The sequence below is a fragment of the Teleopsis dalmanni genome, chromosome 1 (genome assembly GCF_002237135.1).
Source record: "Teleopsis dalmanni isolate 2A chromosome 1, ASM223713v2, whole genome shotgun sequence".
Lineage (NCBI taxonomy): Eukaryota > Metazoa > Arthropoda > Insecta > Diptera > Diopsidae > Teleopsis > Teleopsis dalmanni.
The window spans coordinates 174,968,609-174,982,582 of record NC_051846.1 but is presented as its reverse complement, the minus strand read 5'-3'; the positions used below and the strand labels follow the sequence as shown (position 1 = coordinate 174,982,582).

At 28.9% G+C, this 13,974-nt stretch overlaps 1 protein-coding gene across 1 annotated transcript in view; it reads left to right on the top strand.

Moving 5' to 3' along the window:
* LOC119666755 (acetylcholine receptor subunit alpha-like) overlaps positions 1-8,103 on the top strand; it is an 11,738-nt gene extending 3,635 nt beyond the window's left edge. The window contains exons 2-4 of the mRNA XM_038076038.1: positions 5,947-6,246; positions 7,843-8,023; positions 8,068-8,103. Coding sequence (XP_037931966.1) covers positions 5,947-6,246; positions 7,843-8,023; positions 8,068-8,103 — 517 coding nt within the window. The remainder of the gene's footprint in view (positions 1-5,946; positions 6,247-7,842; positions 8,024-8,067) is intronic.
* Positions 8,104-13,974: the final 5,871 nt, after the last annotated feature.

Sequence of the window (13,974 nt, the reverse complement as noted above, 5' to 3'; positions counted from 1 at the left end):
TTTAAAAAATATTAAATATAGTATTAATGTTCGTTTAAAGTAATAAAAATACAGTAATAAAAAATATTTAATAATTATCAAGTTACTATTATATAGTTAAAATAACTCAAATTAAAAATATATATCCTCCTTAATAGTGACTAAATGCACTATACTAATGATTATTATAAAAAATTAAACTGAACTTATTTAATTTTTTAATATTTTATAATAAAAATATTAAAAATATTTTAAAAATAAAAAAATATCAGATATTTATTTCTTATTATTATGTTGTTGTTGTTGTGATTTGAGTTAGTGCTATTGCGCACTTTTACTCTTTTGCGGCTGAGGAGCTTATTCCTGTCCCACACTAAACTTTAACTATACAAGAATCATTATCATTTATTTATCTTCTAACTGTTGATGGACCGTAGATCAGCATATCTTCCTGTGCGTCTTGAGGTGGACTTAAGGTTTGCTAGGGCGGGGTTGGGCAACCTGTCAACTTTTATGAATAATTTTGGGGCTCCTTCCTTGGTATATTTCTTTACTGAGTTGATTCTTAGATCTCTATTATGATTAACTTATTAAGTTAGTCTAATTGTTTTATTTATATAATAATAAAATATGAAATAACAAATTAGTATAAATTACTATTAACCTTTGCTTTACACACTATTATTTCTACTGAATTTTATAAAAATATTCATAATCGTAAAGAATCAATATAATGGAATAAATTTCACATTTCAATTATTCTCATTCCTTTTTTATTCTTTAAGATACAATTTCAATAATATTATTATGATAAACATTTTTATTGCATTTCATTTGTATACAAAACTATAGCAAAACGAATATTTTAAAAAATCTTTTGCTTCCATATTTCCACACACACATAATAGAAATTATATCTATAAACTGCAATATGCAAAATTCAAAGCATATCAGGCAGATGCATCTGCAAACTTGAGTAAATTTGAGGAAACTTGAAATACTTTAACTGATTGTGCTTTGTACGATAAAATTGGAAAATCTAAGCTCTGCATTGAATTACCTGCTTTATTAAATTGAAGTTTTTTAATATGGATTTTTTATTGAGTCAGTTTTATCTTTTTCTATTCGGTTTATATCTGGATTGCATAAAGTTATTGAATACAAAGCCGTAAGTTAATATCTGTATAATATTTTCAGATAAAAGTCTTGTCTGAAATTCACATGAAAATGTTCGTTTGAGTGGCATATCTCGAAAACTAATACGTTTATTTGTTTTGTGCAAATGAAGTAAGAAAACAAGAAAGTTAAGATAACATTTGTATGTTTTTATGCTATTCGAAGGCTGTGGGTTATCAAGTCACAAACTAACTAACAGCTGCTTGTATAATTCATTCATTATATTGATGCTATTGTTTATGATTCTTAATAAAGAAATATTTTAGATAAATAATCTATTCATAATATAAATTAAAAATATTTATGATATGCTCTTCAAAAGATGTAGGATATCAAGACAAAAGTTAACTAACTGCTACTTTTGTATTCATTCGTTATATTGGCGTTGTTGTTAATGTTTCGTAATACAGAAATATTTAAGAAATATAATAAGAAATATTTTTTCAATAATATTTAAGTTAAATATTTTACTTCCAATAATTTTCTCTTCTTGTCTAAATGCGTGCTTTTATAAAAATATAGTATATGTCTTAAATATAGACCAATAAAGTGGAAGAATGGTACCCTGTCATATTATGTATGTAAAGACAAATCTATAGAAGTTAAAAAAACTAAATTAATTATTATATCATTAATATCACTTTGGTTCTAAAAATCTAAGAATAATTAAGAATATGAAAATTCTCTAGATTTTCCATAAACTCAATCGATATAAATTAAATATATTATAAAAATACAGTAGACATCAACATATTTTACCTTTATTTTGCATAATAAATCCATCCCTGAAGTTAGTTTTATTTTCTCTGAAGGTTCCAATTCTTTTGAAATATTACTTTATTGAACCAGAAGGATACCTTTATTATGTATGCAATAATTTACCTATATCTGTATAATTTTTTTCTGTGTGCTCAAAACTCAAGCTTCTGGGGCTCTATAACTGTCATGGCCTCATAACCATATCATGGTCTCAGAAATTAAGAAGAAAAGAAATTAGTATAAAATAAGCAGTATTTTTGAGAAAAAATGTATCAGACTTAAATTTTCCGTCCTATACATAAATGATTATGTATTTCGAACGCTTTTTGGTATTTTGAACATTTTTTGCAAAAAAAAAAATAAGTAGAGAGGGTCATAAAAGGAGTTTAATATGCTTATTTATAAGAAAACCCAAAAATGTAAACTAAATTATATTTACTCCACGGAGTCTTGTTTCCACAGAGTCTATTTCCTTCTCAAAGAAGCTAGAGCTTCAATGTGCTTTTTCCATAGTATTCCGCTATGTTATACCACTTATTTAAACTTTGTTACCGACATTTCCCGTTCAGGGATATTTTGTATGCTCTCACTATCTTAATACTTTTTAAAGTCATTTCAACGACAAAGGACCCTCTGATGTCGTCTTAGATTTCTCTTTACGTTAAGTTACCCCAGCGCCATTTTGTGCTTTCTATTTTTTTTTTATGTGAACTTTTTACCAGTTAGTTAGCAAAGTTCCTTTTCCAAATCAAGACAGTGAATTTTGGAAATAATGTAGAGTTTTCTCTTTACTCACTAAATACGTTTCAAGTTTTGCACCTACCTAGTATAATGGATTTGACTTTAGAATTTGGCAGATGTGAAATGCTTTTTTTTTAGAAAGCTAATATTATTGAATGTTGTGAAAAGATATTATATGCGAAACAAACATTTAATAGAGACTCCGTATTATTCCAATTCTTTACTCAAAGACTTTTCACATGACGACATCTTAAACTAATTGGTAATCCGGCTGTAATGCAAGATTGTTACTTTCGGATTGTCATATAATAATTTCAGGCTATTCATCGGTAAGGATGAAATATCTAACGATTTCTATTAATTTCACTTTATGTCTTAACGTTTCTAGCAAGAAATGTGGTAGCAAAATGCCGATAAATCGATAATTGATGTCAATGGATGTCAACAGATGACCTGTCGTTGCACTCCACCAACCATATAATAATTTAAAAAAATTATTTTGTTATTAGTACACATTTCACCTAATCTTGTCCAAACGTCATAAAGTCTTATGGCAAAACTGCAACTAAAAATCAAACGTGTCTTTTCGCATCATGTTTCTGAACCAGACAGCTAGAAAGTTTGTTTCATTTAATTTAGTTCAGAAAACTTATAGTGTGAGTATAATACAATTTTCAAACATAATAATATGAAAAAGATTTATAAATTGATCCATACAAATATGCATTTATTAATAAATGCTATAATCTATAGTGTAAAAAAAATTTATAAAAAATAGAGAAAAATAACTGAAAATGGCTAACCTGTCACATACTATCCTATATAGCTATAATCCTTCAATTTCCTTAGGATTATACTAATATTTAAACTCTATTCAAGCAATAAAATAGAAATAAATACAAAAAAGATTTCATTAAATTTGTATTTTTATATCACCTTTAGTTGGATCCCTTTTAAGACACTTACAAAGCCCCAAGTTTACAATTTAGATGAACAGATGCCAGTAAAAATAAAGCAAAAAACAAAAAAAAAAAACTAGACCGACAAATAAGTAGTCATCTTTGAACACTCACACACACATAAAAAGTGACAGTAAAATTCAAAGTACACGTGGGAGACATTATCTTAAATGCACCCAGGCGAGTGTTTCGAAGATGCGAAGTGTGCGAAATACGAAATATATTCCGTCTGCACTTTTATGGGTGTTTTTCAACCGTTGTGTGGTCTTTTGGGCTCGTGTTTTTATTAAAATAAATGTTTTAAGCCTAAAATGCTAAAATATAGTTACTACATACATTCTCTCACATTACAACTAACACTTTCAACCACAATCGCAACACATTTCATTATTACTTGTCAGAAGGCAACTAAAATGTGTTTATTATAATGAAGCATACATTAACATGAAATCATCCGCATTCACATATGAAAAGCAGCACGTGTTCGAATATATACCCACATACATTTAGGCTCATAAATGGGGAAAATAAAATTGCCTAAATGTTTTTACATTGCTTTGAATGCCAAAGGATTATTCAATTATATTCCAAAAAAAAAAACAAAAAAAAACAGAAAGGAATATCTTCCTTTGTTTATGCTTTATTAAGGTAGCCTTTGTTGTCCTTTTCCGTTTCCGTACGCACTAAATTGACTTGCCTTTGTATCGTATCTGTGCAATGATTTCATAAAAGTGCCTGCGTTAATTTGTTCAGATATGTAATGACGTTGATTTCCAGATTTTGGTATGTAGTTCCAGATTGCCAAAAAAGCGCGGCCATATACGTTTTGCGTGCTATTGGGATTTGTATTAAACAATTTTTTTCCTTTTTTTATTGTTTACAAATATCTTTCTATTGCTCGAAGAACTTTTATTCTTTTGTTGGACTAGAATTTATCAACACAAAGCAAAAAATTTGTAGATAATTTATGAATTTAATGCAAAACTATATTTAAAATAAAAATATTTACTCTTAAAACTATAATTATATTTACCAAAATATTCTTAGAAGACCGTAATAAATATATTATGGGACGTTGGGACAACGCACCGTCCAACAAATGGCCCCACTGAAATGTAGAATAAGCCGAAGTAGACCACGAAACGACTTGGGTCCTTTTTCGTCCTTCGATTCTCGGATGTCGTTATTGAGTTAAAGCTAGAGTGGCTTCCGTTCGCATAATTACATCACTTGTCAATGCAAGCAGTGCATTTAGCTTGAGGTTGCATGCCGAGTCATCATCAACCCAAAGGTGTCCCAAGATAGTCTTCCTTCTGCTTGCCAATGCTGGCCATTGGCACAATATATGCACCGCTGTCTTCTTTTCTTCTAGACATAGTCTGCAAGTGTCTTCCTCAAGAAGAGTTATCTTTTTAAGGTGAGATTTGAAGTTGCTATGTCCAGTAATTAGTGAGGTCAGCTACTAATTACTGGTCAGACTTTTATCGCTTCCTTGGCCAACGGTTGCGGTTTCATGAGTTTAATCTGTCTACAAGTGCTCATCTCTCTTCATCTATTAAGATGAAATGAAGTAATCCATTTATCGACATAGGCTGCAGTCATGTTGTAGCCCAATGGTGTTCTGGGCTCTGGGCCGCAGAAATTATGCCTTGATCATTGTTTTGCAAATTTATCTGCCTCTTTGCTCAATACGACCCTTAATCAAACCCATATGACCCAGTGTTTTAATATTAAAATTAATCCAAAACATGCTTTAAGAATTCATAAGGCAATAACACGTTCACACATTATAGTACTTATTTATTTTTTTTTCAAGGCATGAAATTAATTCAAGCTTAATCAGTGTAATGAATAAAAATTAAATTAACACAAACAAAACAACAACAAAAACAGCAATTGTAACAATATGTGGCCAACAACTAATTAAATTTACTTATCTGTTAGCCATTAATTTCGTATGCCAATTAAATATTGCTCATACGCAGTGTTGTGCGAGAAATAAAGATAAACAATATCTTTGTGCGTGAGATACATAAAAGTTTTTCGTAATTTTTCTTTACTGACTTTTGACATTAATTTGTGTTGTTTGATTATGTGTATGGACATAAATTTAAGATAACTCAAACAAAAATTATAAGGAGATTGGTGCTAATACACAACACATTTAATGTTGCATTTAATTTATCATTTACAATTTTCATTATCCTTATGACTACAACCCAAACTAGATTTAATATTATATTAATTCAAAAGCTATTGTTGCATAAAGTTTTGACTATATCAACTATTATTATTTAAATGTGTATCATTCTTCTTTATCTTCTTCTTTTCTTATAGGCAGCACATCGAATCCCGATGCTAAGCGCCTTTACGACGATCTTCTCAGCAACTATAACAAATTGGTTCGTCCCGTTGTCAATGTGACAGACGCTCTGACAGTACGCATCAAGCTGAAACTATCGCAATTGATTGATGTCAATTTAAAGAATCAAATCATGACAACCAATTTGTGGGTGGAGCAAACCTGGTATGATTACAAACTCAAGTGGGAACCTAAAGAATATGGTGGCGTCGAAATGTTACATGTACCCTCTGATCATATATGGCGACCGGATATTGTGTTGTATAATAAGTAAGTATGCTATGGCAAAACTCAAACAAATTGAAATAGTTAAATGAAAGCTGTGGTAGATTAATTTTATTGCACAAATCAGAAGATACAGTAAAAAGGATGTCAATAAATTGATTTATTCAAGTTCAATCTCTTTTATGCTTTTATTGTTTCGACTATTAGATGTTTCAATATTTTCTTATTTAACTCATGCCGTATGTATATAGAAGAAATAGTAAACGAAATTCAAATATTGCTTATATAAATCAGTTTGTATTTGTATATTGAAAATGAATTAAGAGCATTATTGAATTTCAATTGAACAATTTAATATTTGTGCCATTTACAACCTTTTCACGTTCATGAACTGTGATTAACTGTGACTGTGATTAGTATTTTACATTTTACCCATTTTAAATCTTTTATATAATGAAAATTTTACTAACAAATAAATTCATGAATCAGAAGATAGAATGTGGTTATCAAACCTTCAACTCTTGAATTGATACGCAATTATATGGACATAAAAAGGAGGTCATGTGTTTCAGTCCTTGACATAATAAAATTATGTGTTTTCTATGTAAATAATCAAATCCTTGACATAATAAAATTATGTGTTTTCTATGTAAATAATCAAATAGAATAGGTATTAACGTTATAATAGCGCCCTGTAGGTAAAGATATCACCTCACAGAATTGAGAACTTATTTCAATGAAACTAGTTGGTTTTTTATGAAAGAGTATGAGAGCTTAAAACACATACAGGTAGTTTTCCTGGCACTAAATAATAACCGGAAGAAGTTCTTAGGTAGTCATCTTATATCGGAGGACAATATAAAGGTTTGTAATAAAGGTTCAATACTACAATGTATTGGGGCAGTTGGGATTTCATAAATATATTTAATCTATGAAGGTAGCACAAAGCGTCTTTAACATAACAATAATAGTAACAATAATCGACTTAATTGTTATACATAATCCAAATATTTTTTCTCGCCTCATCTCATCTGTTTCTCATACCTCATACTAGTCGTTTGCATTGTACTATATATTTTATATATATATTGTATTCTATATACTATATATTATTAATAAATGAATGAGTTCAGAAAAATTAAATATATAATCTTATTCAAGATCATTTTTTATTTAATTTTTCACTAAACCAAATATTATACGTAGTTTTTATTATTAGAAGTTATTATTATTTTATTATTTTGCTAAGCACCCAAGTTTAAGATTTATTTGGGAGTACTGGTAAGACTATTGTGTTAAACAGTAGTAGATTTTATGTTATAATAAGGTTCCTGCACTTAAATAACCTAGGCAGACTGCAGACCCTGTTGAATTCAATATACGTCCCACTTAGATATATATGCTGTGTTAATATTCGAAAATTATTTTAGTGTAATTTTTATGTAATAATTTATATTAAAATTTTATTATAATTACACTAGTTGAAATATTTTCAAACATAGTGTCGATTACATACATTTGAATAATAATTTGTTTTCAAATCATATAATTTTAAATTTAATTAAATTTTAATTAAACTCAAGTTCAATAAGGTTTTTTTGTATTGCAAATATTTATTTATTTCTTTTTTTCTGCTTTTAGCGCCGATGGCAACTTCGAAGTAACTTTAGCAACAAAAGCTACTCTCAACTATACCGGAAGAGTTGAGTGGCGCCCACCAGCAATATACAAAAGCTCCTGCGAAATTGATGTAGAATATTTTCCATTTGATGAGCAAACATGCGTTATGAAGTTTGGTAGTTGGACTTATGATGGTTTCCAGGTTAGTCATTATTTTTGTAATAAAGCTAATAAACATTTTTATAGAAAAGCACTAATCTTTACTGTAACTGCGCGGTGTAAGTTCAACACTAAATCAAGTAAACCAATTAAATTTACTTATTACCACATATATTCACTACATTGCACTAAGTTCTAACATAAAAATTTTATTAACTCTTTTAAGTCTTTAAGTAAGTAATAAACTTATTTCGACACTGTCATTTAACATATTACAATTTATACTCACATAAGGACTATAAATATAAAAGCGAGTAGACTTACCTCAAACATAATCCTTTCCTTCCTTCCTGTCTTGGTGGTTCTATGTTATTTTTTTTTTGCCTTTTGCTGCCTTTTTATTATCAATAAAAATAAAATTCTCTCATAATTTGACTGGTAATAATTTTAACATTTTACATTTGCTTTTGTAATAAATGACAACCTTCGAAGGAAGCGCAAAAAGTAAAGCACAGAAAACAAGAAATGAGAAATGAAATGGCCTATAAAAATGTCTCGATGGATTTTATCCTTTCAAGAAAATTTGTTACCAGCTCGAAATACATTGAAAAGCTGCTTTTACAGGAAAGATCAAAGGAAAAGTGCCATAAAATTGAGATTGGCGCGACATGTGAGGTCAGAATATGTACATATGAGATACAACCTCAGACAGAATTCCGTATAAGACTATTTAAAAAAAAATGCTTCACTTATATAATATTTTTGGTGTAAGGAACGAGTTCTTGTCTGCTTAGATAAAGAAAACTAAATTATGTTGAAATTCTTCAGGGAAATCTAGAGAAAAAATGTTCTGAGAAAGACGAAACAATTTTTATAACTTCACTTAGAATGTGCTGCTTGTAAAGTTCAATGACTGTGCTGATTTGCTACATAAGGACATGTAATTTAAAACACATTAAATTTGTTTTGTTTGTCTTGCTTTCAATGGCTATTTAATGCAGGCCAACAAACTCATTTTTTTGGTTTTTTGTTGCTTTAATACAATACATAACAATATTGCTAATACCAGTAAAATAAACTGTAATATGAGTTTAGCTTAGCAACATACATTTTATATTTAAGTATATATAGATTATGTCAAATATTTAGTTAACCACAAACACAACAGCTTCCCAAAACCTTAAAATTTTATGTACATCATGTCGTATGAGTAACAAAATTTTTTTGCTGCTTTTATGAAACGAAAGCAACAAATTTCCTTTCCTAAACTCATAAAAGCAATTCTATTTCTACAGTCTTTGAGTTTAACGTGAACACAAAAATATTTTAAATTAAATAATATACTAACATTGTTACTTTAATATCAGCTTTACTTAGAGCAAAAATACTTTATACCATAATGTTACTACAGTCCTTGAGCACTTCATCCGCTTAACCATAACGAAACAGTTTCCACTACATCAACTATTTTCTTTAACAATTTAAACGAGTTATTAGATTTTCAGCAGAAATAAGACAACTGTAATAACATTTGCAATCCACTTCAAGACCAAACACCTCAAAGGATACGCTTTTCAACGCTTGCCAATTTCAATGTTACGAGCGCCATATAACCATTTTATCTGTTTGTCTTACTTGTTTAAATATGAAATCCCGATTTGGGACTCTCGTCAAACTGCCGATAGTGGATTTTATGTGCGCCTCATGTAAGGTTACATGTTCCGCACACAAACATGACGGTTACATCAATTCCAACTGGTTAAGGTTAAACAAAGAGCCAAACATATTCGTTGAATTGTGAATATTTTGTTTAACAATATGTGAAATTAAATGAAATTCGATTATATTCAGTTTGTTTTATTACGAAGTGTATATTCTCTATTTGGATAGCTGGAAATAACACAATAGACTACGCTCGTGCCAGTGCCAGGACTATCATATGCAAAGTAGTTAAATTGTGTAAAAATGGTAATTGAATTCCAACAAATACTGTATTGCTAAATTCACATGCTGCATGCTGGTACTTGGATACATGCAAAATAAAATAAGGATAATAAAAATTTTTTAAATGAGATTGCAATTTGCATATCCTGTGTGGGTACGTCCTTATGTGCAACGTTTCGAAAGAATGATATGTGTTAGCCAAAATTTAATTAAAACAATGTTAAAGCGATTTAATTAATTTCTTTTAACTGCTAATGTAATAAAAGTAATTAATATATTTAAAACATTCCAATTGTTTTTATTTAAGAAAAACAATATTCAATGGATAATGGTCCTTTTGTTATTGTTAATAAAATTAAGAAGTAATTTTTGTGAAATGTAGCTCTTTTACTGAAACTTAATCGAAAACCACGAAAATTAAAATGGAAACTTACATTTTCTTTGTTATTCCGTTTTTAATTATACTTTTGCAGTTTTAAATATAATTAAATTAAAGTTACTATAACATCTAACTTAAATAAAAATTTACAAATTAAATAAAAAAATTAAAATTGTTAATAAAAACTTCCATAGTAATGTAACAAAACTCCAGAAAAATAGTGCGAACAAAAAAGTCAATACGGGCTTGGATCAGTTTGGTTAAGGTGCGCTGATTCTGAGCTTCACATTTGGCAGGACCCGAGTTCGATTCCTGGTACTTGCAGTCTCAAAAAATAATTATTTACGAATAATTAAATACAAGAATTATTTCCAAGACCACTGATGATGGGTATTTGGCAATACTCGAAACAGCTGTATGGTCAGCCAAAAATTGAATTAATTAAAGTAATATAAAAAATAAATTTTTGTTGTTGTATTTCACTACTGTTCGAAAAAACCTCTTTATAAAATTAAATTAAAAAAAGTACAATGGTTCTTAAAAGTCAATTTTAAAGCCCCTTTATATATAAGTAAAAAATTCGTGCATATATTTATATACTCACTTGCTAAGAAACTATTCAGACATAGGGATTATTATTTAAAAATATTTAACCAATTAATGGAGTTTTATTTTCTTATAATTTTATATTATTTTCATAGTAGAAGTACATCCTTTTTTTTGACACAACCAAGAAAAATAATTTTGAATTCTTTATGCACTGCTTCAGCACTGTTAAAATACTCAAGCCAAATATAGTAATCCCTATGGGTAGGCTTGTACATCTTAATAAATCCAAATTTTTGAGCATGTAGAAATAGAAAAGATATTTAGATTCAAATATTAATATGACTTATGTTGATATAAAAACTGATTAAAATAATTATAATCAGCAAAAATATCGTATCCATTCTGCTACAAATGGATACGATATCTAATAATAATACGATATCGAATCATCTAAATTACAGTATTAATACTGATTTTTTCTGCCATAATAAATAGGCTCCTATTAAAATAATTATTTTAGAACATTATATATTCCTTTCCAATGACATATTCTAAGTTTTTCTATTTTATTTAATGTGTACAGTTGTTGAAATTATACCTTAAAATTGATCGTAATAGGTGTAGTAAAAAGAAATCCATCATTTTTGCATGAAATTAAAAACTTGTTTACCGTAGCCTTTATAGAATGTTCAGATTTAGGTCAAATATTTGCCTTTTTGCTTAATAACTTGTTGTCATTTTGAAGGTGATTTCATTATACCTCTCTCGTTAAAATCTTTCTTCATATTGCCAAAAAATGGAGGCAATCGATTTTCACAACCCACTCTTGAAACGAATTTTTCACCAAAAAAATTCTAATCACTTAGTGCCAGGTCTGGACTATAAAATGGATGTATAAAAACTTCCCAACCAAGACCCTGGAACTTTTGGCGAGTCATTATCGATGTGAGGGCTTGGTGTTGTCCTGATAGAACACAATTCCTCTTCCATTGCTCGTAGTAGATGATCCAATCCCAACAAACACAACAATAACTTTCTGGCTTGGCCACCGTTTCAGGTCTTGGAATTATTTCTCATATTTAATTATTCGTAAATAATTTTTTTGAGACTGCAAGTGCCAAAGGTTGAACTCGTGAATACACGAGTATACTATATAATTAATATAAGTATATTTATATTGGTGTCGACTTTATTACTTATATGTGTTTAATTTTAACATATTTTTTAGATTTTTATATAATATAACATAAAAAGAAAATTTAAGATTAAATAAAGTACCAAGGGTTGAATTCGTGTCCTGCCAAATTTAAAACTCAGAGTCAGTGTTCATTAACCAACTGACCCAAAGCCGTATTTGAGTTGTATGTTTGCACTTCGGAGTTTTGTTAATTTGCTGTGAATATTCATTACTTGTTGTGGCTTATTAGAACGAATTCATAAACCAGATATTGAATAATTCATGCTCACGTTCATGTTAAAATCTTTTTGAGTTAGTGCATCTGTACACTTTTACTCTTTGATAGCTGAGGAGTTTTTGCAAAGACCCAACCTTCCGACTGACTAATGTATGTATTCCTCAAAAGCTTCGTTATTATTCAATGACTGATCTAAGATCTGCTTACCGCTCCGTGTGGCTAGAGGTTATTCTAAGATTAGATAGTGCTAAGTAGGGCAGCCTGTCGTTTTAGGGCTCTGTCCCTTATGTATTTTTTGACCGAGGTTATTCTAAGGGTTATTCTTACTATGTCATTTGTTCGGATGTACAAAGGCACTTTAAAGAGTCTTCGGAGAGCCTAACTTTGAGCAACTTGCAACTTCTGGATAGCAGAGTTGAATTAATTAATTTATTTTTAATTGTTAAACTTCTGTATGTTCACATATTTATTTTATATATTCTTCAAAGCATAATTACGTTCAATATTTGCCGTGTCAGTTGTTAATGAGTTAACTATTATTACTTGTTATTTAGAATTGTTATTCCAGACATATTGAAATTGTGTATACGTTAATAGCATTCCGAAAAATTAACAAATAAATCAGATTTTTACTTTATTAGATACTAGATGCCAAGGCCATATTTTTATATACACGTAGGTTATTATTTTTAGTCTTTGCTGATATAAAACAACGTGACATGAAAAATCACAAGTTAAAGAAACAATAAACATTAAATTATCTAAAGAAAATATTAACTTTTTCTCCTTTTGAGCCGGATATGAAAATCATTAAAACTTCAAGAAATTTATAAATTCATTTTTAATGATGTCCGGTGCAAATTTTTCTTAAGACCAAAAAAACTAATTCAAAAATATGACTTTGCTTTTCCTTAGAACTGTTATATCATTTATAATTTTGCTTAAGACTTTTCACTTTTCATTATTAGAGGAATTTTCTTTTGATAAATGTTGGCCAAATAAGTCGAGGCGTCACAATTTATGGCTTTTATATTTGCCAAAGTAAGTCAGGAATGGCTTATAATTTTTCTTTTGTTGTGGGCCATAAAGCAAAGTAGAACGAAAGTCTGCAGAGTACAAAATGAAGAAAATTGCTTTTTATTTACGCGTAATTTAAAATTGGTATGAAAAAAAAGCTATGACCAGCAATTGGGTCATTTTCTTCCCACTCAACTAAAACTGTAGAAACTGTTGAAACTGTTGAATAACAAAATTTATATTAATTTCCTTTATTAAAATAGCAGAGCAATCTCTTTTTTTTCGTTTTTTTTGCAAATATAAAATGAAATTTTATTAAGCACCTTAAAGGAATACGTGCAAATAGCGTCTGCCGTCATTTAAAGAGCAAATCAAATTTTACAGCAGTTTTTATGTAGACACGACCACTTTCACTTCAGCACTTGTCCGTACAAATTTTGTAATAAATTTTATAACAAATTCATTGATTCATTGAAAATTTACCATCTACCATTTTACAATTTTACCATTTACCATTGAAGAGCGATGGTTTATTCCACTCGTCTAAATAAAAATGATTGCAAATGATTGCGATTTCCCACCAGCGCACATTCAATAAAAAAATTGAAGGAAAACTGTGAAAAAAAATTTTAAAAAAAATTATAAAAAATCTGTGTTGTCTGTCTGTTCATCAATTAAGTGATATTGAAA